Source organism: Nerophis ophidion, linkage group LG01, assembly GCF_033978795.1.
Source record: "Nerophis ophidion isolate RoL-2023_Sa linkage group LG01, RoL_Noph_v1.0, whole genome shotgun sequence".
NCBI classification, from domain to species: Eukaryota; Metazoa; Chordata; class Actinopteri; order Syngnathiformes; family Syngnathidae; genus Nerophis; species Nerophis ophidion.
The window spans coordinates 23,482,381-23,509,431 of record NC_084611.1 but is presented as its reverse complement, the minus strand read 5'-3'; the positions used below and the strand labels follow the sequence as shown (position 1 = coordinate 23,509,431).

The 27,051-nt window shown below is 40.5% G+C and overlaps 1 protein-coding gene across 2 annotated transcripts in view; it reads right to left on the bottom strand.

Annotated features, from left to right (window-relative positions):
- Positions 1-3,866: 3,866 nt before the first annotated feature.
- Positions 3,867-27,051, bottom strand: part of zgc:63587 (uncharacterized protein LOC393431 homolog) — a 59,131-nt gene continuing 35,946 nt past the window's right edge. For both annotated transcript variants that reach the window (XM_061898851.1, XM_061898855.1), the window contains 5 exons: positions 9,620-9,721; positions 9,393-9,538; positions 9,163-9,246; positions 9,026-9,083; positions 3,867-4,743 (listed from right to left, as the gene is read on the bottom strand). In XM_061898851.1, coding sequence (XP_061754835.1) covers positions 4,678-4,743; positions 9,026-9,083; positions 9,163-9,246; positions 9,393-9,538; positions 9,620-9,721 — 456 coding nt within the window. In that variant the 3' untranslated portion in view covers positions 3,867-4,677. The remainder of the gene's footprint in view (positions 4,744-9,025; positions 9,084-9,162; positions 9,247-9,392; positions 9,539-9,619; positions 9,722-27,051) is intronic.

Below are 27,051 nucleotides of genomic sequence, written 5' to 3'. Positions count from 1 at the left end.
TACCCTTCGGGTGCAAGACGACCGACACTGATTGTTATTTATTACTTCGGTACTCTTGTCTTGTTCTGTATATTGTACAGTATTTTGTATTTCTATAGTGTTTTGTATATTGTACAGGACTGCTTATTTTTATTGGATAGTAGACTGTGGCAGAGGGGTTAGTGCGTCTGCCTCACAATACGAAGGTCCTTGAGTCCTGGGTTCAAATCCAGGCTCGGGATCTTTCTGTGTGGAGTTTGCATGTTCTCCCCGTGAATGCGTGGGTTCCCTCCGGGTACTCCGGCTTCCTCCCACCTCCAAAGACATGCACCTGGGGATAGGTTGATTGGCAACACTAAATTGGCCCTAGTGTGTGAATGTGAGTGTGAATGTTGTCTGTCTATCTGTGTTGGCCCTGCGATGAGGTGGCCACTTGTCCAGGGTGTACCCCGCCTTCCGCCCGATTGTAGCTGAGATAGGCCCCAGCGCCCCCCGCGACCCCGAAAGGGAATAAGCGGTAGAAAATAGATGGATGGATGGATAGTAGACTGTTTACTTCAATTGTTAGTTTTTCCTTTATTACCTCTTGTGATATTTATTTTACCCCATATTTGTTCCCACAACCGCAACTTAAGTTGGAGTCTTTAATCTCGTTACATGCAAATATAATGACAATAAAGTCTATTCTATTCTAATAAAGATACTGTACTATGTTTATGGCCTGCAAATATACAGACTAGTATGTTTTCACTCAGAGATGGTCCACATCAACTCAGGGGTGTCCTGAAATTCAAACATAACACAGTAAATTCCACATTCAAGGCTCAAACGGGATCTATAGCGGCCGGGGATGAATCTGTGGGACAATGTGAGCGGAGAAATTAAACTGTCTTCTAGACCAGTGGTTCTCAACCTTTTTTCAGTCATGTACCCCCTGTGAATAAACTTTTATTTCAATCAGAGCAAAGCATTTTTGGTGAAAAAGAGGGATAAAGAAGTAAAATACAGCACTATGTCATCAGTTTCTGATTGATTAAATTGTATAACAGTGCAAAATATTGCTCATTTGTAATGGTCTTTCTTGAACTTTTTGGAAAAAAAGATATAAAAATGACTAAAAACTTGTTGAAAAATAAACAAGTGATTCAATAAAAAATAAAGATTTCTACACATAGAAGTAATCATCAACTTAAAGTGCCCTCTTTGGGGATTGTAATAGAGATCCATCTGGATTCAGATGGACAGATACCATCCAGCACATGGCCTCTTCAACTTGCTACCCTCTGGAAGGAGGTATAGATTGATTCGCGCCAGGACCACCAGAACGTCTCACAGTCTGTATCCCCAGGCTGTGAGACTTCTAAATGAACAGCATGCCCCTTTATTGCCCCCAACCATCTTATTACCTCACACTCTTCACCACCTCAATAATTGTGCTCTGGACATTGCATTGCTGCAGCATCAACGCAACACCCATCAGACATCTGACTGTTCCCACCCCCCACGTCCCTCTATACGCGTTCTCATTGACAAATGCTAAACTGTAAACTATGGTCAACCTGCAGATCAATGCAGTTTCTATGCCGCTGGACAAAGCTCAAACGAAATCTCGTTGAGATGTATGACTTAAGTGTTATTTATGACAATGACAATGAAGGAATTGGTTGATTGATTCATGAACTTAATTCTAAACATTTCTTCGCAAAAAAAGAAATCTTTGTACAGACGAAGGATCCTAGCCTCCTTCTTGTAGAGTGGCTCAGCGTGTTTTGACCCATTCTGCTTGTTGTCGATAAACTGATATATTATATTATGTCGATATCATATATATACAATATATAACAACTACCATGTGCAATATTACAGTATATGTGACAGCATCAGCATAGAATAGAGAGTAAATGCAGCAAAAAATTGACATAAAAAAAAGGGGAAGTAGCTAACATAGAAGGTGTCAGGTAATAGATATCTATTACTGTGTGGTGAGTGATTATACAGCTGGATCGAGTGTGGAATAGAAGGCTCAACCTTGGGGTAAAATGTGTTGTTGGGAAACTATCAAAAACATGACTAGTTGTTTGGACTATCTCAACTGTGGGACACAGGTGCAAAATAACTCACTGTGGAATAAGGGACATACTGTAACACACCAGACAAGGCCTCAGAAGACGAAAGATAACCCAGGCAAGATGGAGCTAATCTCATGATCACTCAATGCTATGATATCCTAATTGGTGTACATATACTGACTTGTCATTATCATCCATTATCATATGTTGTACTTGTTCTGAAATTGTCATGTATCCATAAAGTCTGCCGTTGAAACTTGGACTATATAACCAACATAGATAAATGGATAGCACTTTATTGATTCCTTCGGGAAAGTTCCCTCAGGAAAATTAAAATGAAATAAATAAATAAGAAGAAAAAATAATAAGAAAAAAGTAAACATATAAGTTGATTGTAAATTAGGGGCGGGACATGGATAAGCATTCTTGCTTTTTCCTGTATCCCTTTTCGGTGGGTGCCGTTGCATGTCTGTCAAATTACAAAAAGTGATGAAGTGTTACTATATATGTCTGTCTGCCGGAATAAATAAATACATTCAAAATTCAATAGTAATCAGTAGCAGGCCGTGCATTTCCCACCAAGGCCTTCAGTGATGTCTTATTCCAACTTCAATAAATACTTCTCAAAATACAATCGTGTTTGTCACCTTATGAAAACACACTTGCGCATTGCTGGGCATTGAATCGCCTCAATTTGTCATTAGCGTACCAAAACGGGCTATTTTTTGGCACATTTAAAAAATCAATAAACCTGCATCGGACGTGGTACTGTTAAAACAAAAATAATTGTAAAAAACATATTGAATGTGAAAAAATATATTTGAATTCACAATATTTAACGGCCATTTGATGCCGTATAAGCCATTGGTACCGCTCGTAGTTGGTTGATTCGAGTGAAAGTGGCGGGCAAACTATTTCACCACCAGGACAGCTTAACTAGTTTCCAGGGTCAGCTGACCTCGTTTTTCAAGATCTAGTTTCTATTTAAATATCCTTCTTGAAAATACCTTTACAAATATATATCTTCCATCTAATCAACGTTTTTCCTCGTTGGTTAAAAAAGTGAGTACCGCTGATTTCTCCGCTGGCCGGGTATGGCTCCGGTGCTACTTTCTGCTTTCGTAAATCACAACTTGTGATTGGATACTTGAGAGTGACAAGTGAGTATCCAATCACAGTCACGTTCAATGTAAGACTACCTAGATGGGCTACTGTCAACAACTTGGGATCTGATCGGCTATCGCAACTGTCCGTTACCTAAATGTCCTCTGTTCGTTAAACTGCAAAGCCGCTGCTAATGTTGGTTCAGAAGGCCTCTGGCAGAATTCACAAAGCGCTGGCAACAAGCTGATTGGATAAAAACTCTAACTTAAAAACAGCAACATTGGAACCTAATATGACATGAAAAGAATATGATGAATACTTTTATATATGTATGGAAAGTCAATTAAAAATAAAACTTCTATTAATTTATGGTAATGATTTGTCAATGTGAGTGTGAATGTTGTCTATCAGTGTTAGCCCTGCGATGAAGTGGCGATTTGTCCAGGGTGTACGCCGCATTACGCCCGAATGCAGCTGACAGACTCCTGCACCACCCGCGACCCCAAAAGGGACAAGCGGTAGAAAATGAATGGATTTTTGTTAGGCCAGTAGAGGCACACCATTGGTACTAATATAGACCATTTTTATATATGACGGAACTTAAGATGTACATAATGTTATGACAAACGGTTGCAATCCATTGGTCGATCAGATAAATAGACAATTATATTATTTAGCACATCAAATATTCTTCATGTGAAAAAAACTGAGAAATTATAAGATAGTAAACATTTATTTCCTCTAAACAAAAATATTTCAGTGGAAGTACAAAAACAGATGTTGGCACCTAACAGTTAACAAGTGTTTAGTTTTTTTAAAAATCATGAAAAAAATTTGTATGGCACATCAGCTACAAATCACCTTCTATATTTTGGATAATGTACCATGTCAACTAGAAACTGATCATTGGGCTCAATATATACTGTTTGACAAACTACTACACCTTTGTGTTTCCTGTAGTAAGTAAAACATAAAAAACAAGAATGTGTAGTAAGTGACAAGGCACTGAGTGTATTAATATCATTATTATAGCAGCCTTATAGAAACTTTAGTGGATGGATAAGGTGACAGAAAGACAAACATGGAGCTTGTAGTAAATTGTCAATAAAAGTGAAGGTAACAGAATGCACTTTTAAAATTGTAGATTCAAGATGCTTAAAAAGTCCTCCAATGGCAGTTAAGACTGGAAATACCTTTTTTTTGGTAAACACTTAAAAGTATTGTTATTGGCATCTTGACAGACCATAATAGAAGGATAAGGATAAAAGATCAGGATAAAATAACATAGTGGATACTGTATCAGCCAATGCAGACTCACTGGCTCCTAATTCTCCAAAGACACGTAAACCTAAATAGTCATACATTGGCTGCGAGTCTGGTTGTTGGGCTTAAAAAAGAAAAAGAAAAAAAAATCAGTTTCGGAATCAGAGAAAAGGCAAGAAAACTTGGAATCCTGAAAACTCCTGCAAGATGTGGTTGTGTGACAACAGGCGTGTTTTAGTGTGTGTTCCAAGTTCCAACACCTTCACTCTTCTGATTGCATTTTCATTTGGGCCTGCATCCGAGTAATCATCTCTTGCATGCGTCGCAGCTGCGGGAAAGGAAAACAAAGACAACAACACAACGCATGAAGATGACAGATAACATGGCATATTGTAAGTATATCCATTCATCCATCCATGTCTACCGCTTGTCTCCCATGGAGCCAACACAGATAGACAGTTTCTATAATACCAATCAGCATAGCTGCACAGTTGTAGTTCCATAGCATCTGTCGCCCCCATTTGGATAAAGGAACTAACAATGTACAGATGAGAAATGTGCTATTTTATTTTCCTATAATTGAGAATATTTTACTGGGCATGGAAATTAAGCTAGTCATTTATTCTATTTTTCAATTTACTAAATTAATACATTTTATTTGACATAATGTATATGCAAAGGTACATATTAAACAGTAAACTTAAAGTATCCATGATTGTCTCACACACACTTGGTGTGGCGAAATTTGTCCTCTGCATTTGACCCATCCCCTTATTCAACCCCTGGGAGGCGAGGGGAGCAGCGGGCAGCAGCCGTGGCAGCAGCCGTGGCAGCGCCCGATATATTAAATATATGATACATTAAACGTATCAACTTTTACACAAAATTATTATTATATCATTTAATTCAGCTATCCTACATTTATTACCTCTGCCGGGAGGGGTTTGTAAGGCTGTTTGTTAGTGAGTCAACGCCGTTGCTCAGAAAGTTACTGGTGGATTTTGACGAAACTTTCAAGAAATGTCAGAAATTGGATAGGGATCAAGTGAGTCGGATTTGAGGGTAATGTAGTATGTTACCTTGTGTTCATAATAAATAGGTATAGCGCTTTTCTATCTTCAAGGTACTCAAAGCGCCTTGACACTTTCCATTCACACACACATTTAGTGTGGTGAAGTGTCTTGGTCAAGCACACAACGGACGTGACGAGGTTGGTAGAAGGTGGGGATCGAACCAGGAACCCTTAGGTTGCTGGCACTGCCACTCTCCCAACTGCACTACACCTTCCCCTATACAATACAAGCCTGAACTTCTGTGCATGTATGCTAGTGGCCCTTCCTCCAAATAACAAAGAGTGCATGACTGACAAGAGGGTGCACTCCATTTATTTAACTTCGCTATAGAACAAAAGAGCACAGCTGCCGACACTAATGAAAAGAGTGAACTCTTGCAGCATGTCTTGAAGCGACCAGGAAAGTAAAAACATGCACAGACATGGCAACTTTCAATATCCTTCCATTAATTAACTCTGCCAGGAGGTTATGTATTTGCTGGGGTTTGTTGGTCAGTTAGTTAGCAGCCTAATTCAAAAATGTATGGCTGCATGTTGATGAAACTTTCAGGAAAAGAGGTAAGGAACAAGTGATTAGATTTTAAGGGGTGATTCGGATCACAGTTTGGATTCAGGATTTTTTTTTTCTTTTATTAAAGATTTTTTACTATTGGGAGATGGCAGGTGTGTGCACACTGCAAGTTCATTTCTAATTTATTTAGTGCAGGGCTATTCAACGGGTAGCCCGGGGGCCAAATCCGGTTCAAAACTTGGGAGACAATATTTTTTGCAGCAAACTCCTACATTAAAAACACTACAGAAAAACTTGGGACTACTGCAAAAACACATTGGAAGATCATTGCATTGACATTTTAAGCACCTAAAAGCCAGCATCCACTTGTATTTTGCATAACAGGGATATTTTCTTTAGAAATGACCAGTGGCGGGCCATGCGTTTCCCACCTAGGCCTTTAGTGATGTCCTGTGTCCAATGACTACCTCTCAAAATACCATAATTTATGTCACCACATGATCACTGCTTGAGAAATACTATACAGAAACACATTCACGCCCTAATAGGCATTGAATCACCATCAATAGTGTACAAAACGGGTTATTTTCTGGCGCATTTAAAAATCAATAAGCCCGCATTAGCAATTAAACATATCTTATGTGGTACTGTCAAAATATAAATTGCAAAACACATATTAAACGTAAAAGAATTAAGAAATAAGATATCTGAAATTCACAATTTGTAGAACCCATTCGAGCTTCCGGGGTTGGCCGACATGGTATCACAAGATGTAGTTTCTCTTAAAATATCCTTCTTGAAAATGGCCTTGCAAATATATGTGTTGTCTTGTCTAATCATAGAAGATGCAGACGAGGCTTGTTGGCTGAGTTCTTAAAATTTACTCCACTGCGTGCTCATCAAAAACATCCCGTTGCCATGACTACATTCAACAATCTAAACGGGGCTACTGAGCATGCTCTTCACTACTGTGGCATGCTGGGTGTTGGAGTTCTTATGTTACCTAGCTCATTACAATCAAACATCACAATAGATATCTGCCTTAGGCCAGCGAGAATTTCTTACTGACAACAACTCGTGATTTGATTGGCTATCGCAACTGTCTGTCAAATGTTTGTGTCAGTTCACTTACAGTGCACATCCGCCCGCATTGTTGATTCTGAAGGCCATGGGCAGATTTGGTACAGCATGGCAACATAAGCTAGCTGAATTCTGATTGGATAAAAACCCTATAGCCTAAAAACAACAGCGCTGGAAGGAGCATAATATGACATGAAGAGAATATGAATACTTTTACGTATTTCGGGAAAGCAAATTAAAATGACTTTTATCTTTAATTATGATAATGATTTCTGGTTGTGTTAGAACAGCAGAGAAGGCCTTGCGGGGCCCTAATGGGCCATCAGTGGAAATTACTAACCGAAAAGGAAATCAACAAATATCTACTGCTTGGGGAGGCTAGTTCTCAAAATAAGATTAATATTGAAGGGAGACGTCCAGGGTCCTTAGGTTCCTGGAAATGTGGTCCCCACAACAATTGAGTTGAATAACCCTGAATTGGTGGATTACCTCTGCGATATCTGTCGCCACCATGTGGGTAGAAGGAAGAACTGCATAATGTACATGTGGGTAGAAGGAAGAACTGCATAATGTACATATACTGCAGGTGATTTCAGCAGTTACCGGTACTCTCTGTGATGAGCTACATCTGTAGCCACAGAAGCACTGGGGTAAACTGACAGAATTGTGGCTGCCAATGGCCTCACCAACCACCACCAAATATTCATTCACATTTGTTCACCAATATGAATTTCACGGGAAGCATGGTGGGTGAAGTGCTGTGCCCAAAGACAAACCAGCATTGACTAAGACGATGAACCTGGAATCCTTCAGTTACTGGACGACTTGCTCTACCTACTGAGCAACTGCTACCAAACAGTGATGTAACATAATGAGTATCATTGATATTTTATTTATTGCATTTATAAATTTTTGATTGTATTTAATTGGATACATACTATATACGGTTATTTTTAATTGAATAACATTTTTACACTATAGTAACATTTTATATTTGATCCTTTTAGTATTTTTAGCACGGTGTAACAGGGGTTAGTGCATGTGCCTCACAATACAAAGGTCCTGAGTAGTCCTGGGTTCAATCCCGGGCTCGGGATCTTTCTGTGTGGAGTTTGCATGTTCTCCCCCTGACTACGTGGGTTCCCTCCGAATACTCCGGGTTCCTCCCACCTCCAAAGACATGCACCTGGGGTAAGGTTGATTGGCAACACTAAATTGGCCCTAGTGTTTGAATGCGAGTGTGAATGTTGTCTGTCTATCTGTGTTGGCCCTGCAATGAGGTGGCGACTTGTCCAGGGTGTACACCCCCTTCCGCCTGAATGCAGCTGAGATAGGCTCCAGCACACTCCGCGACCCCAAAAGGGACAAGTGGTAGAAAATGGATGGATGGATAGTATGTTTTTTTCAAATGTACTGTAATTTTTTTAAAGTGACTCATACATTTGGAGTAACATCCTCCAAAGTACTTTTTTGTGGTTCACTTTAAACACAGAATAAATGTTGCACATGTAGACTGTGTCTTGTGACTTCTTTGTTAGAGGGATTGTGTCTCTGAAACGTTCTTTGATAAGCAGAAAAAAAAACAACATTGGACCATACAATGAGACATTGTATTACAAAAAAAACTTTCTCTGTGGTTGATACTATGGAGGTCATTCCCACCATAAAAACTGGGCCAGGACTTCCGGACAGGAGGTGGTATAACATCCTCTACAACATGTATAACATTGTTTACAAACAGCTCTGATAGAACTAGCCTGTTCACGCGGGCGTGCTGCCCTCGTAACGCAAACAGGATTATCAAGACCAATTAGGAAGCCGGGTACTGCCAAATGATAGGCCAAAGTGTAAACAATGCTAACAAAAGATAAGAAGATTGCAAACACATTTAAGGCCAAGCACAAATTGCCGCAGTGTGTGTGTGTGTGTGTGTGTGTCTGTGTCTACCTCAGCCTCTTTCTGTAGCAATATCTGGTCTTTATCCATCACGTCCTCATCCACAGCTCTACAGAAAAATTCCACAATGAAACTTGGAGAGCTGCAAAAATCTGATTTTTTTTTTTTTTTACATAAAAGTGTCTCACCGTCCCGCTTTCTTCAGCCTCTCTGAGCGGAAATTTTCATAATGCAGGTCCTGAGTAACCTCCTGGAGGTCTTGCATGTGCGTCCTACAACAAAGTATGTTTCTATGTAATTATGTCTTCAGACTCCAGAGGGCAGTGGCGCTTTGCTGCAAGTTTTAAAAGCCATTTGGTCAAGGGTCACTTGGCTTTCCCTTCCTGTTTTTTGCACTCTTATTGATGGGGTGACTCACACAAGCATGGTGCGGAGTTTGAGGAAGTCATTGTGCTCTGGATTCTCCACCTCCACAACTCCCCACGGGTACAGACGACCACGGATCTTCTTTCCTTTCACCTCGATCAGCTGGTTGGAGCCAATGACAGCAAAAGGGACGCTCGCCTGGGAGGAAGAAATGCAAGCAGATACATGTGGATGCAAGTGAAGATCAACAATGCTTCATAACACCCTATATCCGCTCACCTTGAGGATTCTCGTTTGCTCTTTGAACTCCTCGTCCTCGTCAGAGTCCGCGTCGGGTAGCTGATAGATTTTAATTCCATGCTCTGCGATCTCATCCAGGATCTGATAAATGGAAACAATGGAAAGGGGTGAGGCAGACAGGGTCATGACCTCTTGGGCGCTCCCTTCTTGACGCCTGCAGGTGTCTGCTCTCCAACTCAAAGCCAAAAATGGTTAATAATAAAACTAATCCTCCAAGGAGCATCTTAAGCTGCTGACAATATAGTGCTCTTTGTTTGAAGCATGCTGGCTCTCGTGGAGAAAATACAGCTGCGGTTCTGAGCCATAAACAGAGAATAAGGAGGCCTTGCAGAGTAATAAGTGGGTGGGAGCACGTATGTATGTTGTTGCGGCAACACATCTCATTAAAACCCCAATGTAGGATACGAGTGGGCTGACAGAAAGGGGGCAGCAGGGAAAAAATAGGCTTTGTGAAGTGTCTTTAAAACCGAAAGAGTCTAAGTTCTCACAGTGTTCCATTCAAAGGCCAGTTAAAACAAAGGAGCTTTCATTATCCCTGCCTAGGGACACACGTCAGTATTTATTATTCTTAACATCAAGGCAACATTTGTCTTTTGTTTTCTCAAGAGCATACAGTTATTGTTATGCAACGGAGCCAAGAAACTGCGAGCGTTGTTTTCCTGACTTTTTGAGCCACTTTCATGTAGTGAAGAGTATGAAAGGACAGGGTGAGTCAGCCCTGATCCCAGGAAGTGAGAGCAGGTTTTCCTACGGAGTGGAGCTCCTGTTTGCGCACTTGTTATGGCTGCCGATTGTTTTTTCAGTGAGCTATATATGCGTGGTCTACGTGTGTGTGTGCGTGTGTGTGTGTGTGTGTGTGTGTGTGTGTGTTGTTGAGTATTGTTGTGGTTGCTGATGTAAAAACAAACAAGCTTCGGAGAGCTTGACTCCAGACCAATGGGTATTTCTGCAATGTAGAGGGGGGACAAACATCAGTTTGGTGAAATAGTAGCTACAGGAAAATCTACACTTATTGAGAAAACAAACAAGAGTCAAACAATAGCCGGAAAGAAAGAAACTAAAACAAAAAAAAGCAGTCCCACAGGGTAGCCATTTGGGGAACATTTGTTAATTTCTTGATTGCACAAGGGAATTATAGTCTAATGAAAAACAAGTCAAAAGCGAAACATCAAAGTGTTACAATACCTACAATATTTCTTTACTTGAGTCCAGCACAAAAGCTATCATGCTGTCTCGCAATTGATTGTTATTTTGTCAAGTACATCATTAATAAACACCAGTGACTGCCTTACATTGGCAGCCATACTTGCTCAAACTACAACACTGCTTCCACCATGATGCGGTATTCTTTGGATCATGAGAGGTCCCCAAGTTTACAAGTTGTGTTTTTTTTAAAACATTATATCAGGTTAGATCAGTGGTGTCAAACGTACGGCCATACGGCAAATGAGCCGGATCAGGCCTGCAACAGTTTTTTTCCGAAACCAAGATAAACATTCTGAATTATTTCATCCATCCACTCATTTTGTCGATAATCTTTTTTATCTCACCATCTGAAATATACCTTATATCACTGATTATTATTTATTTATTTATTTATAATGTTATTAGTTATGGAGTATATTGGGAATAAATTGAGAACAGGAAGTGAACAAAAGTTTTCGCAACTGCTATGCAAAGGAAAGGAAAGGGGCTCTGCTTCTTCCGAACATGTTAAATAAAGAAACTGGAAATTGTGATGGATAGATAAAGTTCCCTAAGGAAAATTTTAATTCCAGCAGCAGTGTGCAGAATTGAGATCGAATTTAAAAAGTAAAAAGTAAATAATGGGGGTATAAATGGAAATAAAATAGATAATATTACAATAAAAATAAAAATTTAAAGCAACAATAAAAATAAAAATGCAACAGTAAAAAGAAGAATATAACGAGAAACTATGCAGTAGTGACCATGTTATGAAAATGTATTGCAATGTATATTGTGATGTATCATGTTGTATGCATGCATGTTCCAAATAAAAACAAACTCAACTCAACTCAACAGTCAAATCGTGCTTAAGCAAAAGCTGAAAAGTGGTTTTCTAAAAGTCAATCACAGCATTCAGCTACATGTGCAAAGCAAGACTTATAATCATGATTAGGTGCTAGAATCACTGCCTGCCTGCCTCGAAATCCTCATCTCCCGCAGAACTACTTAATCCCCCTTGTCCACCACACTTTCCTCCTTGTAATTGTGTATTTTTGTTGGCGCAGAAAAGTTGGCAGTGGGAGCCATCCTGATTTTATGATCGTCCTGTACAGCGAAAAGACAACCCCTTCCACCTCTGCTCTCTGAGCTGTTATGCTTGGCCACGTATTTCCACTTAAGCGTAAGTCAGGGCAGTGAACAATGCCCTACAAGAGTCCACCTCAGTATTCATTTGAAAAGGAAGCCTGGGCTTCCAGTTAACATTGCTGAACATGAAGCATTGTTTATAGAACGGCATTATGACAAATGTGAGGGTGGAGGCTCTTATTTTGCAGCTGGATTTAGTAGAATAGTTTAATTCCAGCAAAATGATTCCCCAAAATACTTCACCTGCACAACTATACATAGCTATAATAGATAGATATAAAACAGGGGGGTGCTGCTGCAGAAGAGGTCAATAGCAAAACCAGTAATCATTCTGGAAACCTATCATTACAGCGACTTGGATTCATATTTTCATGATTTCTTCTCACAAGTGAACCCACGAAAAACCCACGATCAAAAAAAAGCTGTAGAAACAATGCAGTAAAGAAATACAGAAAAGGGGGAGTGGCTGTGGTAAAATGTGACCCCACGCACTAAGAACACAAAGTTGAAATCACACTTCTGTGGCCAATTGTTGAAGACAGAGCCGAGCCTCCTCTGGGCCGGCCAACCACATGGAACAATACTTGGAAGTAGAATCTAGTTCGGAGTGTTCTTAGGAAATCAACAAAGCAAAGAGCGAGAAGAAAAAATCTTGATAGAAAAAAAAGGAGGAGACTTGAAGAGGCAGACCGCCACTGAGGTTCACTAATTACATTCTGCAAATGTACGTTAAAGGTCTCCATCTGATCCCTCAAAATGTACTTCCTTCTCAGGAATGTGCACCACAAAAGAAGAAACGCAAGACACAAATGACTGAAAAGATCGACAACAACTATAAGCACCTTTAAGTAGCATTTACGTAACATCACAGCTGCCTGAGAGCTTCTGCAGAGGCACCATTGGGATTACAGCCAAATGCACCTGGACAGCAACTTTCTGATCATGTTTCAATCTGATAACAACACTCTGAGGGAGGTTATCCAAGTGCAATCACATCCACTGCTACTCAAGCGCCAAGTAGAGAGTAATGTATCAATGGGGAGATTCTTGTAGATACTAGAAACTAACATTATCTGAAATATTATGAGAAAGAATGTTTTCTTTTTAATATGAATCTCATTTGACTGCCATTTCAGGCACATTTACATGCTGTGCTGGCCAGGAAAACATACTTTATACTGTAAAAAGTACCTTGCAGAAATCTTACGCCAGCATTAACATTTTTTCCTTTTGAAGGATACAAAAGTTGTAGACGCCTTATGGGCTAAAACTAAATGAATGTGCTGATTGAAGAATATATTTTCAGTGATTCACACTTTGATTTTGCGATTGGACGTGACCGTGCAAGCAGTTTTCGATACTTCTGATTACTGTATGTTGCCGTGTTTCAACAGTGGGATCACATTGATGACAATGTGTGCCGAAGTTGGATTAGCCGCCAAACTACTGCTTAAAGACAACGCCATTTTGACATTACTACTCGGTTGTGTTCAAGAACCACAATAGAAAACTGTAAATTACAATTCATCCTAACTGATTATTTTGTATGAACGCGGCTGTCTGTGTATCAATGACTTACAAACCTGCTCAGTGGCCTTGTGGTTAGAGTGTCCACCCTGAGATCGGTGGGTTGTGAGTTCAAACCCAGGCCGAGTCATACCAAAAATGCGACCCGTTACCTCCCTGCTTGGCACTCAGCATCAAGGGTTGGAATTGGGGGTTAAATCAACAACATGATTCCCGAGCGCGGCCACCGCTGCTGCTCACTGCTCCTCTCACCTCCCAAGGTGGAACAAGGAGATGGGTCAAATGCAGAGAGTAATTTCCCCACACTGGTGTGTGTGTGACTATTAGTGGTACTTTAACTTACATACAGGGAAGATATTCAATTCAAGATTGTTCCTCCACTATCCCAATATTTCAAAATATATTTCCAATCAAAACTATCTTATCAAATACAACTTCTAAAAATGTTCATTAAAGGTCTAATCCTTGAATTGGTGTAGCAACCAAAACGTGGGCAGCCTAAAACAATGCTCTTGGTTACTTTTTTGGGTCCATACCTGTCTCTGGCCGTGCGGCCCGCCAACCCATCAACAACCCTGTTTTTTGTTTTGTTTTGTTGTTTGTCTATGCATTGTGCAATCAAATGTGCACAATATGTATTATCTATTGCTAATGTTTAGGTTTTGTTGTGTTTTACTTTGTAGCTGTAGTAATGTCACCACTGAATTGGCAGCTGGTTGCATCAGCTCTGTGTACTTTTTTAAATATTTTGTGTTCTTTAATCCAACTTTTTTATTGAATTTTTCACATATACAGAAAAAAAAGTGCAAGTCGAAACAGTACAATTTTAAAGTCAGTGAATTCTTCACACCTTTACCCCTAAAACCACTAACCCACCCTCCCACCCCACTCAGGTCAAACCAACCAGGAACACATGGCACAAACAACAAGTAAGACGACAAAGACACACACATTCACACACACACACACACACACACACACACACACACACACACACACATACAAGACCAAAGACAGAAAGAGACTAAAAGGAGAGAGAAAGGGAGAAAAAAATAAAAAATAATAATAATAGTACTAAATAAAAGGGAGATTATTCCTCATCTGCGTCTGGACATAAGTCAGTAGAGTTGACATACAATAAGAAGGGACTCCAAGAACTTTCAAACGCTTGAGCAGAGCCATTTAGTGAAAACCTAAGTTTTTCCAATTTTAAATTGTAAAGAATCTCTCTAATCCAAATGCCGTGTGATGGGGGTGAGCCAGCTTCCAAATGAACAAAATCAGTCGCCTGGCCAGCAAGGTTGTAAAAGCCACAGCACGTTTTAGTGGTACAGGGCACGTGTGATCCGGGCATATGCCGAAAATGGCTGATAGTGGGTTGGAGGGAAAGTCTTGACCGTATGCCTTTCCGATAGTGTCAAAAACGCCCTCCCAAAAGGAACATAATTTAGAGCAGGACCAGAACATATGGACATGATCAGCCGGAGATTGTTTGCATCTATTACAGGTATTGCTAACAGTGGGGTGGATTTTGGATAGTTTTGAATTAGTGTAGTGAATTTTGTGGATTACTTTGCATTGGATGAGACCATGACGGGCATATATCGAGGAGGAGTGGACCAGTTTCAGGGCAGAGTTCCAGAGTTGATCAGATATGTTGATGTTAAGATCGCTCCTCCACGAGGCTCTTATCACTGACAAAGAGTTTGGAGCAACTGAGCTTAAGGAGGTATATATCACGGAGATACATTTTTTATAATTTGGGCTCAGAGATCGCAATGTATCTATAAGAGTTTCCGGAGGACGATTTGGAAAGTGTGGGAACTACTTCTTTACGAAGTCCCTCATTTGAAAAAAACGAAAAAGGTGGGAGTTTGGCAAATCGTATTTGGAAGAGAGTTCAGCGAAGGATGAGAACACTGTATAGAGGTCTTCCACAGTGGTGATACCGTAATCGTGCCAGGTCATAAATGTGGAGTAGGTGCGGGAAGGTTTAAATAACTATTTTTTAAGTAGCGGGGTCAATATAGATGGGCATATTTTGTGTTCTTTGATGTTTCCCTCTTGATTAAATGTATTTAAAAATGTTTTCTGTGGACTTTTTGTATATGCACTGCAACCACATAATTGTCCTATTGTGGGATGAATAAAGACTATATTATCCTATTGTTATAACCATATTATATCGTTATCGTTATAACCATATTATATATTTTTTTAAATATATGAAACACAAGCTGTATCAGCCGAGTTCCTGTTTTTAAATCAAAACAAAAACTATCCAAACATGCGGCTGGTGTATTGTGGCTGAAGTGCTTTTACTATGTTGAAATCACGCAACGTCCACGAGACGACAAGGCTGCAAAGTAGGAGCCTGGAGGTGCCTCTCCACTTATCGCCATCTTTGCCAACAAGTCTTGAATTATTTCGCCAGAGTTTTTGCCCTGTTCGAGTTTTTTACCTGTCAGCTGTCTAAAAGCCCAGTGAATGTTATGCAAACCCCATTTCCATATGAGTTGGTAAATAATTGTGTTAGATGTAAATATAAACGGAATACAATGATTTGCAAATCATTTTCGACCCATATTCAGTTGAATATGCTACAAAGACAACATATTTGATGTTGAAACTGATAGACTTTTTTTTTTTTTTGCAAATAATCATTAACTTTAGAATTTGATGCCAGCAACACGTGAAAAAGAAGTTGGGAATGGTGGCAATAAATACTGATAAAGTTGAGGAATGCTCATCAAACACGTATATGGAACATCCCACAGGTGTGCAGGCTAATTGGGAACAGGTGGGTGCCATGATTGGGTATAAAAACAGCTTCCATGAAAAGCTAAGTAATTCACAAACAAGGATGGGTTGAGGGTCACCAATTTGTAAGCAAATTGTCGAACAGTTTTAGAACTACATTTCTCAACGAGCTATTGCAAGGATTTTAGGGATTTTACCATCTACGGTCCGTAAAATCATCAAAAAGTTCAGAGAATCTGGAGAAATCACTGCACGTAAGCGATGATATTACGGACCCTTGAGCCCTCAGGCGGTTCTGCATCAAAAACCGACATCAGTGTGTAAAGGATATTATCACATGGGCTCAGGAACACTTCAGAAAACCACTGTCGGTAACTACAGTTGGTCGCTACATCTGTAAGTGCAAGTTAAAACTCTACTATGCAAAGCCAAAGCCATTTATCAACAATATCCTGAAACGCTGCCGGCTTGGCTGGGCCCAAGCTCATCTAAGATGGACTGATGCACAGTGGAAAGGTGTTCTGTGGTCTGACGAGTCCAGATTTCAAGTTATATTTGGAAACAGAGGACGTGGTGTCCTCCAGAACAAAGAGGAAAATAACCATTCGTAATGTTATAGGCGCAAAGCTCAAAAGCCAGCATCTATGATGTTATGGGGGTGTATTAGTGCCCAAGGCATGGGTAACTTACACATCTGTGAAGGCACCATTAATGTTAAAAGGTCCATACAGGTTTTGGAGCCACATATGTTGTCATCCAAGCAACGTTATTATGGACGCCCCTGCTTATTTCAGCAAGGCAAGTGTTACAACAGCATGGCTTCATAAAAAAAGAGTGCGGGTACTTTCCTTGCCCGCCGCCAGTCTGGAACTGTCTCCCATCAAAAATGTGTGGCGCATTATGAAGCGTAAAATACGACAGCGGAGACCCCGGACTGTTGAACGACTGAAGTTCTACATAAAACAAGAATGAGAAAGAATTCCACTTTCAAAGCTTCAACAATTAGTTTCCTCAGTTCCCAAGCGTTTATTGAGTGTTGTTAAAAGAAAAGGTGATGTAACACAGTGGTGAACATGCCCTTTCCCAACTACTTAGGCACGTGTTGCAGCCATGAAATTCTAAGTTAATTATTATTTGCAAAAAAAAAAGTTTATGAGTTTGAACATCAAATATCTTGTCTTTGTAGTGCATTCAATTGAATATGGGTTAAAAACGATTTGCAAATCATTGTATTCTGTTTATATTTACATCTAACACAATTTCCCAACTCATATGGAAACAGGGTTTGTACTTGAATAGGGCTTTTCTACCTTCTAGGCATTGAAAGTGCTTTAACAGTATTTTCAGATTCACACACTGATGGCGGGAGCTGCCATGCACGGCCCTAACCACGAGAAAGGGTGAAGTGTCTTGCTCAAGGACACAACAAACGTGACTAGGATGGCGGAAGCCGGGGATCGAACCAAAAACCCTCAGGCACGGCCGCTCTACCAACTGAGCTTTGTCGTCCCCACTAGGGTGATGTCTTTGCCGATGACGTGATCATGTTATTATGACGTGTTAATGTTAGTTAGTTAGTTAGTTAGTTTCAGTTTATTTCGAACATGCATACAAAGCAATTACAATGTAATGCATCACATATTTCCAGTTATTTCATTACAGCACGTCCGAAAAGGAGGGCATAACAGTGAAGCACTCAGTCCACAGCCTAAAAGACAGTAAAATCTTGGCAGGCTTCCAGGGTCAGGAAGACCCCCACCGCCTTCTTATAGAGTCTTTCCAAGCGATACAGAGCCGGTCGAGGTGCACCGCCTCAAATGAAACCCACAGTGCTTGAACAGAGTCACAGTTTTATCCATCAATTTCTTTCGGCAGTCGTCATAGTCAACATTAAACCTTTTTTCTACCCCTTAAAAATGCTTTATATTTAGCAATGTTAACCTCTTGTCTAGGTACAATGCTCCTGTTTCTCCTTCCCCTCATGTTGCCCACACGTATGATCATACAGTAGCTATACTTGCATGCTCCAAACTGATTAGTAACACACAAAAATAAGACAAAACCAATAATCCCAACTACACTTGCACAAAAAACTGTGTCAGGTCAACCTAAGGGTTCAGATTTTTTTATACAAGGTAGGGGTGTAACAGTACGTGTATTTATATTGAACAGTTTCGGTACGGGGGTTTCGGTTCGGTTCGGAGGTGTACCAAACGAGTTTCCACACGGACATATTAGGTAGCGCACTGCACGTTGTGTAAACAATGCAGGGCGAGGCACAACACTGCAGGCTAGCAGCAACCGGGCTCGGACAACATGTAAAAGCCAGAGCTGGAAGACCCTCCTGCCTCGTTAACATCTCCCGTTTGGGAACACTTTGGCTGCGCGGTGTGATACAACAATGGAGGACGGAGGTTTGCCGACATTGTTCAGCAACAGTAGGGTACGCTTCCGCCAACACGTCAAACATGCTAACCCCTTTGAAGCGGCAACACCGCATTCAAGCAGCCTCTGGGGGAGTCAGGCAGGGCTGAAGCAATAACAAATGTTTTTATAGCAGCAGATTTAAAACCATCTATCCATCCATTTTCAACCGCTTGTCCTGTTGGGGGAAGCGGGGTGTTGCTGTATTGCATTAAAAACTAGATTTTGACCCACTTTTATGGTGGAAGAACAATAAGCCCATACAGCCTCTTACTGCCAAGTTAGCCAGGCTGGGGTGGGGGAGTTTAAGGGGGTGTTGATGAACGTGGACCACGACTTAAACAAGTTGAAAAACGTATTGGGGTGTTACCATTTAGTGGTCAATTGTACAGAATATGTACTGTACTGTGCAATCTACTAATAAAGGTTTCAATCAAAAAAGCACTTTATATGTAGAAACATTTTGTTAAGAAACCATTCTGAGCCTTATCCTATTTAGTTTTTATTTTATATATGTTGACCACATTAACCTTGGCAATGGACCCTTTGAGTATATTTATGTTATGCCATTGTTTATAAATTTGGTAAATATATACCCAAAAAAAGTATATTTGGTTATTTTCATACTGTACTGAAAATGAACCCAACTGTGACCTCTTAACCGAGATACGTACCGAACAGAAATGTTTGTGTACCGTTACACCCCTAATAAAGGGTTGGTAAAGTCATGATCTGTGGTTGCGTAATTGCTACGATTCACTGAGGGGATACATGAATTCCAACATGTGCCACGACTTTGTGAAAAAGCCCAGAATGATCTTTTCCTTGGGAAACCGGGTAGCAAACTGGCCTCAATACACCTCTGAGATGACAAAGTGCCTTGCTGAGGCAGCTGAAGACGATGAAGTGGCCAACTATGTCTCTCCCAACTGAGAACCTTAAGCAGAAGTTGGAAGAGCACAAGGTGTCTTACATCCACCATCAGAAGTGTTATCAAGCTTACTGTCATCACAGGTAACATGGCTCAGTGTTCCGCCATTGTTGTTTGGAATACAAGATACTGAAGCATACGCTCCATTGAAAAAATATTTAAAAAACGGTACTTTTGGCAATATTTAGACAGAAAACTTGTAAAATTGTCACCTCTTTTCTAAAGTTTTCTTCGTTAATGATTATTAATAAATCTGTAAAAAATGTGAACTGACAAAAGTCTGTGATAATGGGGGAACCTCAACACTATTTAACAGAGGACGGTACAAAACCACACAGTCACGACTGTCAGCTTCCACACAATCTGAACTGGTATACTCTCGTGTTAAATCCATGGGAAAAAAGAGTTAAGGGGAGGAGCAGCGCCACAAGTGATTTTCGCATCTTCCGCACATCTGAGCTGCACACATATTCCAATAAAGCAGTGCTGTAAGAAACAGTACCTTTGTGTGAACAGGATTAAAGACATTCATGCACATTCCAGATAGATCCCAGCAGGTTTGAGGTAGACTGGACTAGAACAGCTGGATTTGTTCTAATGGAAAGTAAAGGGGAAGTTGGCTGGTAACGTGAATGTGTCACATGACTTAACAGTAATCAAAGTGCTCACACACTTCACTCCCTCCTATTGTCTTGGTTTAAGTCTTAGCACTGTTGAGACCACCCACTTCTCCTTGTGATCAAAGAGCATAGAGAGGAACAATCGAGCTATTCAAGTAATCTTGTATTTAAAGCAGATTTAGAATGGGACAGAGTGTGGCAGGCATTATTCTTGCACACATCACCCTGTTGTTGGCTATACAAATCAGAAGGCTCAGGAAAAAGCGGTGATTCTACATGAAGGAGGAAAGTTTTAGTTTTTTGTGACATCTTTCACCACAAAGCGGATTAATGTGTTCAAAAATGTACCTTGCTTGATAGAGAAAAATCACTTATTTGTTTGTAGAGACTCAGACCATGATTCGGCGGAATGACTGCGGGATATATTTTAGAGTAGTCAGTGTGCATCTTATGTCCTGAAATGACTCAACACACAGCTATTATTGTCAAAATAGTTGACAATACATGATTACCTAGAGTCAGGCATGAGTGGTGAAAGCATCATGGTCTTGGGCTGCATAAGTACTGCATTTAATTGTAAAGCAAATAATGATCCCCCGCCTTTAAAAAAAAGTTTTCCAATATCATAAGGAGCCTAAAAACACCTACAAGTGACAAGTGACTTGCAGAGGGAGGGCAATGGCCGAGTACAGGTACAGTATGTCTCCTTCAGACCAAAACCTAATTAAGCACCTGTGGCTCTGTGGGGCATCCTCCTGTGGAGGGTGGAGGAGCAAGAGGTATCTAACATACACCAGCTCTACTAGTGATGTCGTCATGGAGGACTGGAAGAGTATTCCAGAAACAAACTGTCTTCGCCCAAGAAGATTAAGGCAATTCTAGATAACAATGAAGCTCACACCAAAAATAAACTTTAGACACATTTTGGACATGTTCACTTGTGTTGCCAGCTATTTAGACAATATACATATATGTGTGTGTGTGTGTATATATACAAACCCCGTTTCCATATGAGTTGGGAAATTGTGTTAGATGTAAATATAAACGGAATACAATGATTTGCAAATCATTTTCAACCCTTATTCAGTTAAATATGCTACAAAGACAAGATATTTGATGTTCAAACTGATAAACTTTTTTTTGCAAATAATTATTAACTTTAGAATGTGATGCCAGCAACATGTGACAAAGAAGTTGGGAAAGGTGGCAATAAATGCTGATAAAGTTGAGGAATGCTCATCAAACACTTATTTGGAACATCCCACAGCTCTGCAGGCTAATTGGGAACAGGTGGGTGCCATGATTGGGTATAAAAACAGCTTCCCAAAAAATGCTCAGTTTTTCACATGAAAGGATGGGGCGAGGTAAACCCCTTTGTCCACAACAGCGTGAGCAAATAGTCAAAAAGTTTAAGAACAACATTTCTCAAAGTGCAATTGCAAGAAATTTAGGGATTTCAACATCTACGGTCCATAATATCATCAAAAGGTTCAGAGAATCTGGAGAAATCACTCCACGTAAGCGGCATGGCCGGAAACCAACATTGAATGACCGTGACCTTCGATCCCTCAGACGGCACTGTATCAAAAACATCGATTTTTAAAGGATATCACCACACCAAAGGATATCACCACCTGGGCTCAGGAACACTTAAGAAAACCACTGTCACTAAATACAGTTGGTCGCTACATCTGTAAGTGCAAGTTAAAGCTCTACTATGCAAAGCGAAAGCCATTTATCAACAACATCCAGAAATGCCGACGGCTTCTCTGGGCCCGAGATCATCTAAAATGGACTGATGCAAAGTGGAAAAGTGTCCTGTGGTCTGACGAGTCCACATTTCAAATTGTTTTTGGAAATATTGACATCATGTCATCAGGACCAAAGGGGAAGCGAACCCTCCAGACTATTATCGACGCAAAGTTCAAAAGCCAGCATCTGTGATGGTATGGGGGTGCATTAGTGCCCAAGGCATGGGTAACTTACTCATCTGTGAAGGCACCATTAATGCTGAAAGGTACATACAGGTTTTGGAACAATATATGCTGCCATCTAAGCGCCGTCTTTTTCATGGACGCTCCTGCTTATTTCAGCAAGACAATGCCAAGCCACATTCAGCAAGTGTTACAACAGCGTGGCTTCGTAAAAAAAAAGAGTGCGGGTACTTTCCTGGCACCCCTGCAGTCCAGACCTGTCTCCCATCAAAAATGTGTGGCGCAATATGAAGCATGAAATACGACAGCAGAAACCCAGGACTGTTGAACGACTGAAGTTCTACATAAAACAAGAACGGGAAGGAATTCCACTTTCAAAGCTTCAACAATTAGTTTCCTCAGTTTCCAAACGTTTATTGAGTGTTGGTAAAAGAAAAGGTGATGTAACACAGTGGTGAACATGCCCTTTCCCAACTACTTTGGCACGTGTTGCAGCCATGAAATTCTAAGTTAATTATTATTTGCCAAAAAAAAAAGAAAGTTTTTTAGTTTGAACATCAAATAGCTTGTCTTTGTAGTGCATTCAATTGAATATGGGTTGAAAAGGATTTGCGAATCATTGTATTCGGTTTATATTTACATCTAACACAATTTCCCAACTCATATGGAAACGGGGTTTGTATATATGTTATTGTACCTGGAGAAGATATAATAAAATGGTTGCTAATATGGGAGAGGTAAACTCCCTTTCGCTGGATATTTTCTTCTTGCACTTTCTGTTTTTACTAAAAATGTTGCTGCAATTTGCAAAATGATGCAGCCTGCATGTTCCAGCGAACTGCAAAAAGGTGTTTATTCTGACCAAGCAAACAATTGTTTTCATCTGATGCAACAAATTTGCATTCACTGACCACCAACTGTTCTAAAAATGTTGCTGGAAGAATTTAATTCACCCCCCCTAGACAGACATGTTATTTGCAGTGCCAGTGTGGTCCTCATCATTTTTTTTGGTTTTAATTGCATTTCTAAAGCGTCATGGTCATAATCACCTGTTAGGTAATGACATCATTACATACCATTCCCACTGGAAACCACGACCGTGTCAAAGTCCTGTGGGAAACAGTTGACCAAATGTTGCCTAAAATCCTCTTTCAATTCCATAATGAAAACATCAAATTAGAAAATGCATGATTAAACTGTGTAAAGACTGTACAGTTGAACAATAGTTGTATTGGTAGCCCATGGGGACTTTTTGATAGCTACAAAGATATAAAATGTTGTAATCTGACACAGCAAAAAAAATAACAATACATCATATTACGTTTTATTTCAAATCTTATGTATATTTAGGCCAGATCTTTGCATCAGTACATCAGCCCTTTAACATTTACTGTATCAGGATTATGAATCATGCTATGCAATTTTTTCAAAACAAAATAACCTACATAATTGGAGGATATGGCCATTCAAAGGGTTTTAAATAAAACTGAACATGACATGTTAGCTATTTTTTTAGTCAGGACTGAAGTTAATTTAGAAAGTTGAGCAAAACTCGTACAAAAAACTATGAATCCAAAATGTTTTTACATGCTTAACTCTAAGGATCTTTTTGGCCTAAATCCACTGCGTGGCTATACAATTATTACCCAATGTATCGTTGGTATAGGAAAGTGTTTCAAATGAAAATATTCAAATTAAACATGAAAAAAAAACTTATAGGAAAAAATATTTTATTCGGAGTAAAACAACCAGTTATGGCCAAAAATAGAACAAAGATTTACCTCAAAGGACAAAAAAGTACCAAATATACCCTGAGGGTTAGTTAAAGCTTAAAAGTTATGCTATTGTAGTTGAAGAAATTTTGGTGACAAAACAGGCTGGTATGATCTACTCAGGATAAAAATGTGTTCCTGCAGGGCCATGGGATTTGTTCACACAGCAGCGCATGCTCGAATGCATTGTGGAGACGACATCGAGTCAGACAATGAGGGGAAAACTGTGACTGCGCCCCCGGCCGAGGGTGAAATACGGCAGCTGAGCGGCCAAACGTGAGAGAGGGAGGATAGGTCAGGGCCCAGCGTGGGGGAGACAGTGAAGCGGGGCAACGTTGATGGGGAGGAGGGACAAAAAAGTGGCTAAGAGAATAAATGAGGGGGGATGAGGACATGGAAGGGGATAGAGGAAACAGAAGGCAGCAGAGAAGAAAAAAAGCTATTACTATTGTCAAATGCCTTAACGCTTGTGCGGGAAAATAGGAGGAATTGGGTTCTCTAGCCCTTGTGACCTCTGGTTTTGAGCAGTGACACAAAGAAGAAAATAGTTTTAGGTGGAACCAGTGGCTTTAATCCAACAGGTTAGATTTATTCACTGAAACTTAACTTTAGGCCATCATTTCAATGAATTCTTCAAAGCTATGTAAAGGAAGGTATGGCCTTGCATCATCTCCACTCCAGGAAAACATTTCTGTTAAAAGCTCGTAAAATGTGCTTGTTTATTCAAAAACAAAGCACCACCAAATTACAAACATTCATTGCAGCATAGAATTCTAGTAAAAAAGTATACCAGAGTTACCCATTCAAACCAGATGGGGCATTATTCTCTATCTCAGATAAATAACAGTAAAGCTGATGGAAAGTCCTACACAGGATATGACTGCAAGGTACTAGACTGAGAGGATCAGCCACTTAATATACTGTTCCCTTCTCCCCACAATTTTTGAGCAAGAGACGACCCCAACCCTGCTGAAGGATATTAAGAGTAAATTTAAAAAAAAATAAAAAGCCAGATGTAGCTAGAGGTTGGGGGAGGATGGGTCACTGCAAGGAGAGGACATCAGAAGACTGTGTGAAAAACAACCAAAAGTGAGAGAGAAAAAAAAAATCCCAACTTTGTCTATGAGCGTAAGCTGCTTGAGGCAACAGGTTGTCTCCTGACATGGGCAATGACACATGGCAGGAAACCTGTATTGTTCTGTACAATCTGTTTCCCCCCGTTATAAGAGAAAGTGCATGCTGAGGTGGGGACACGAGGGTGTCACATTTACCTTAAAGACAAATGTCCGGCAAAAAAACAAATGTGGGAGAAATTCTGCAGGTTATGAATCACCCTGTAGTGTTCTGTCACATTTATGACTGTGGGCATCAATACCTCCAAAAAAAGGCTTATTGCTTGCTTTACGCATACAGGATGTATACGTACACCCATAAGAACCACTTAAAATAATCTGGTCCAAGCAACAAATGCCACTAACTAAGAAAAACATACAAATATGAATTTAACTTTAATTGGAGATATTGTTTTGCCATGGTTGTTTGTTGATTGATTGTTGATCAATCAACTCCTTGCCATCTTTTTAACATCCAGGCAAAAGCTACAACATTGAAATGCCTCCCTGGGAAGCATTATCACCATCAGTCGCGGAACAAAATACAGCTGGGCTCTGATAAACTCTGTGCTTTCAAACGAAAATGCCAGAGCTTTTAGTTCGGTAGTAGCTTGTCTTTCATGCCAGCGACCAGGCTTCGCGTCCTGCTCAGAGCAGTAGGAAAAACTCAACACAGCTCAAACTTTTTGGCCACCTTGGCTTTTGATATTTACGGACGGGCCGCTGCTCCTCCACATCGAGAGGAGCCAGATGAGGTGGTTCGGGCATCTGGTCAGGATGCCACCCGAACGCCTCCCTAGGGAGGTGTTTAGGGCACGTCCAACCGGTAGGAGGCCACGGGGAAGACCCAGGACACGTTGGGAAGACTGTCTCCCGGCTGGCCTGGGAACGCTTCGGGATCCCCCGGGAAGAGCTAGACGAAGTGGCTGGGGAAAGGGAAGTCTGGGTTTCCCTGCTTAGGCTGTTGCCCCCGCGACCCGACTTCGGATAAGCGGAAGAAGATGGATGGATGGATGGACGGGCCTGGTGAGAACATGATGCATTTCAAAGCATATCATATCTATTGGAACTATCATAATGTACACTTCCCAAACATGGACTATTTAATTATAATACATCTATTTTGAACATTATCATGTCAGAACCTCAAAGAAACATAAAAATGGTAAAACAGGGTTAACATTCTCTTTCAGTAGGAGCTGTTTTGTTGATCCCCCTCTATTGCCAGTGCGTCAAAGTCTAGTATCAGTTCTGTTTTGGCATTTCTCAAAACAGATCTTTGCTCAATTCTATTCTACTATTTGGTGGGCTAAATTAAAAAGACCAATGAGCCTGATGTGGCCGGCCGGCCGTATTTTGCCTACCCCTGCGATAGAGAGTACAAACCGCTACACTTGGTCTCATTTTTAATTTTCCTTGCACTTTGCTGCTCTACTTTTATGTTAATATGAACTGCCACTCATGATAACTTTGTCACCAAGCTTCTACTTTGACAAGTGACTGAAGACATCGGTGGACGGTTTATGACGATTTTACCCAGAATACATTTGGGAGGCGATACAGTCGATATACTTGTAAATTTGCATGTCGCAAGGTGAAATGTGAGAGTGAAAAGTCTTGAAGCACAACATTTTATTCATTTTTTTTACACCTATAAATCATTAAAGTCAGCCAGGTTTTTAACAACCACGACTCATCCTGACTGGGGTAGTAACCTATAGGTCCACATACATCCAACTGATTTATTTGCCGAGATAGTGATAAAGCTGCCTAATCTGAGCTCCTTCTGACCCAAGCCATGAGAGAGCACTGCCTTCCTCAGCCAAGAGCCAGATCAGGGGCCCAGCACCACCACGTCCCCACCCCAGGCAAGTCCCCTCCCCGCGCCCCGGGCCTCACCTCCCAAGACTCCCAAGAACGTATGGCTCGGGAGCCAGATGTGGCTCTTTTGATGACTATCTCTGGCTTGCAGATAAACCTTAACGTCTTAAAACTAA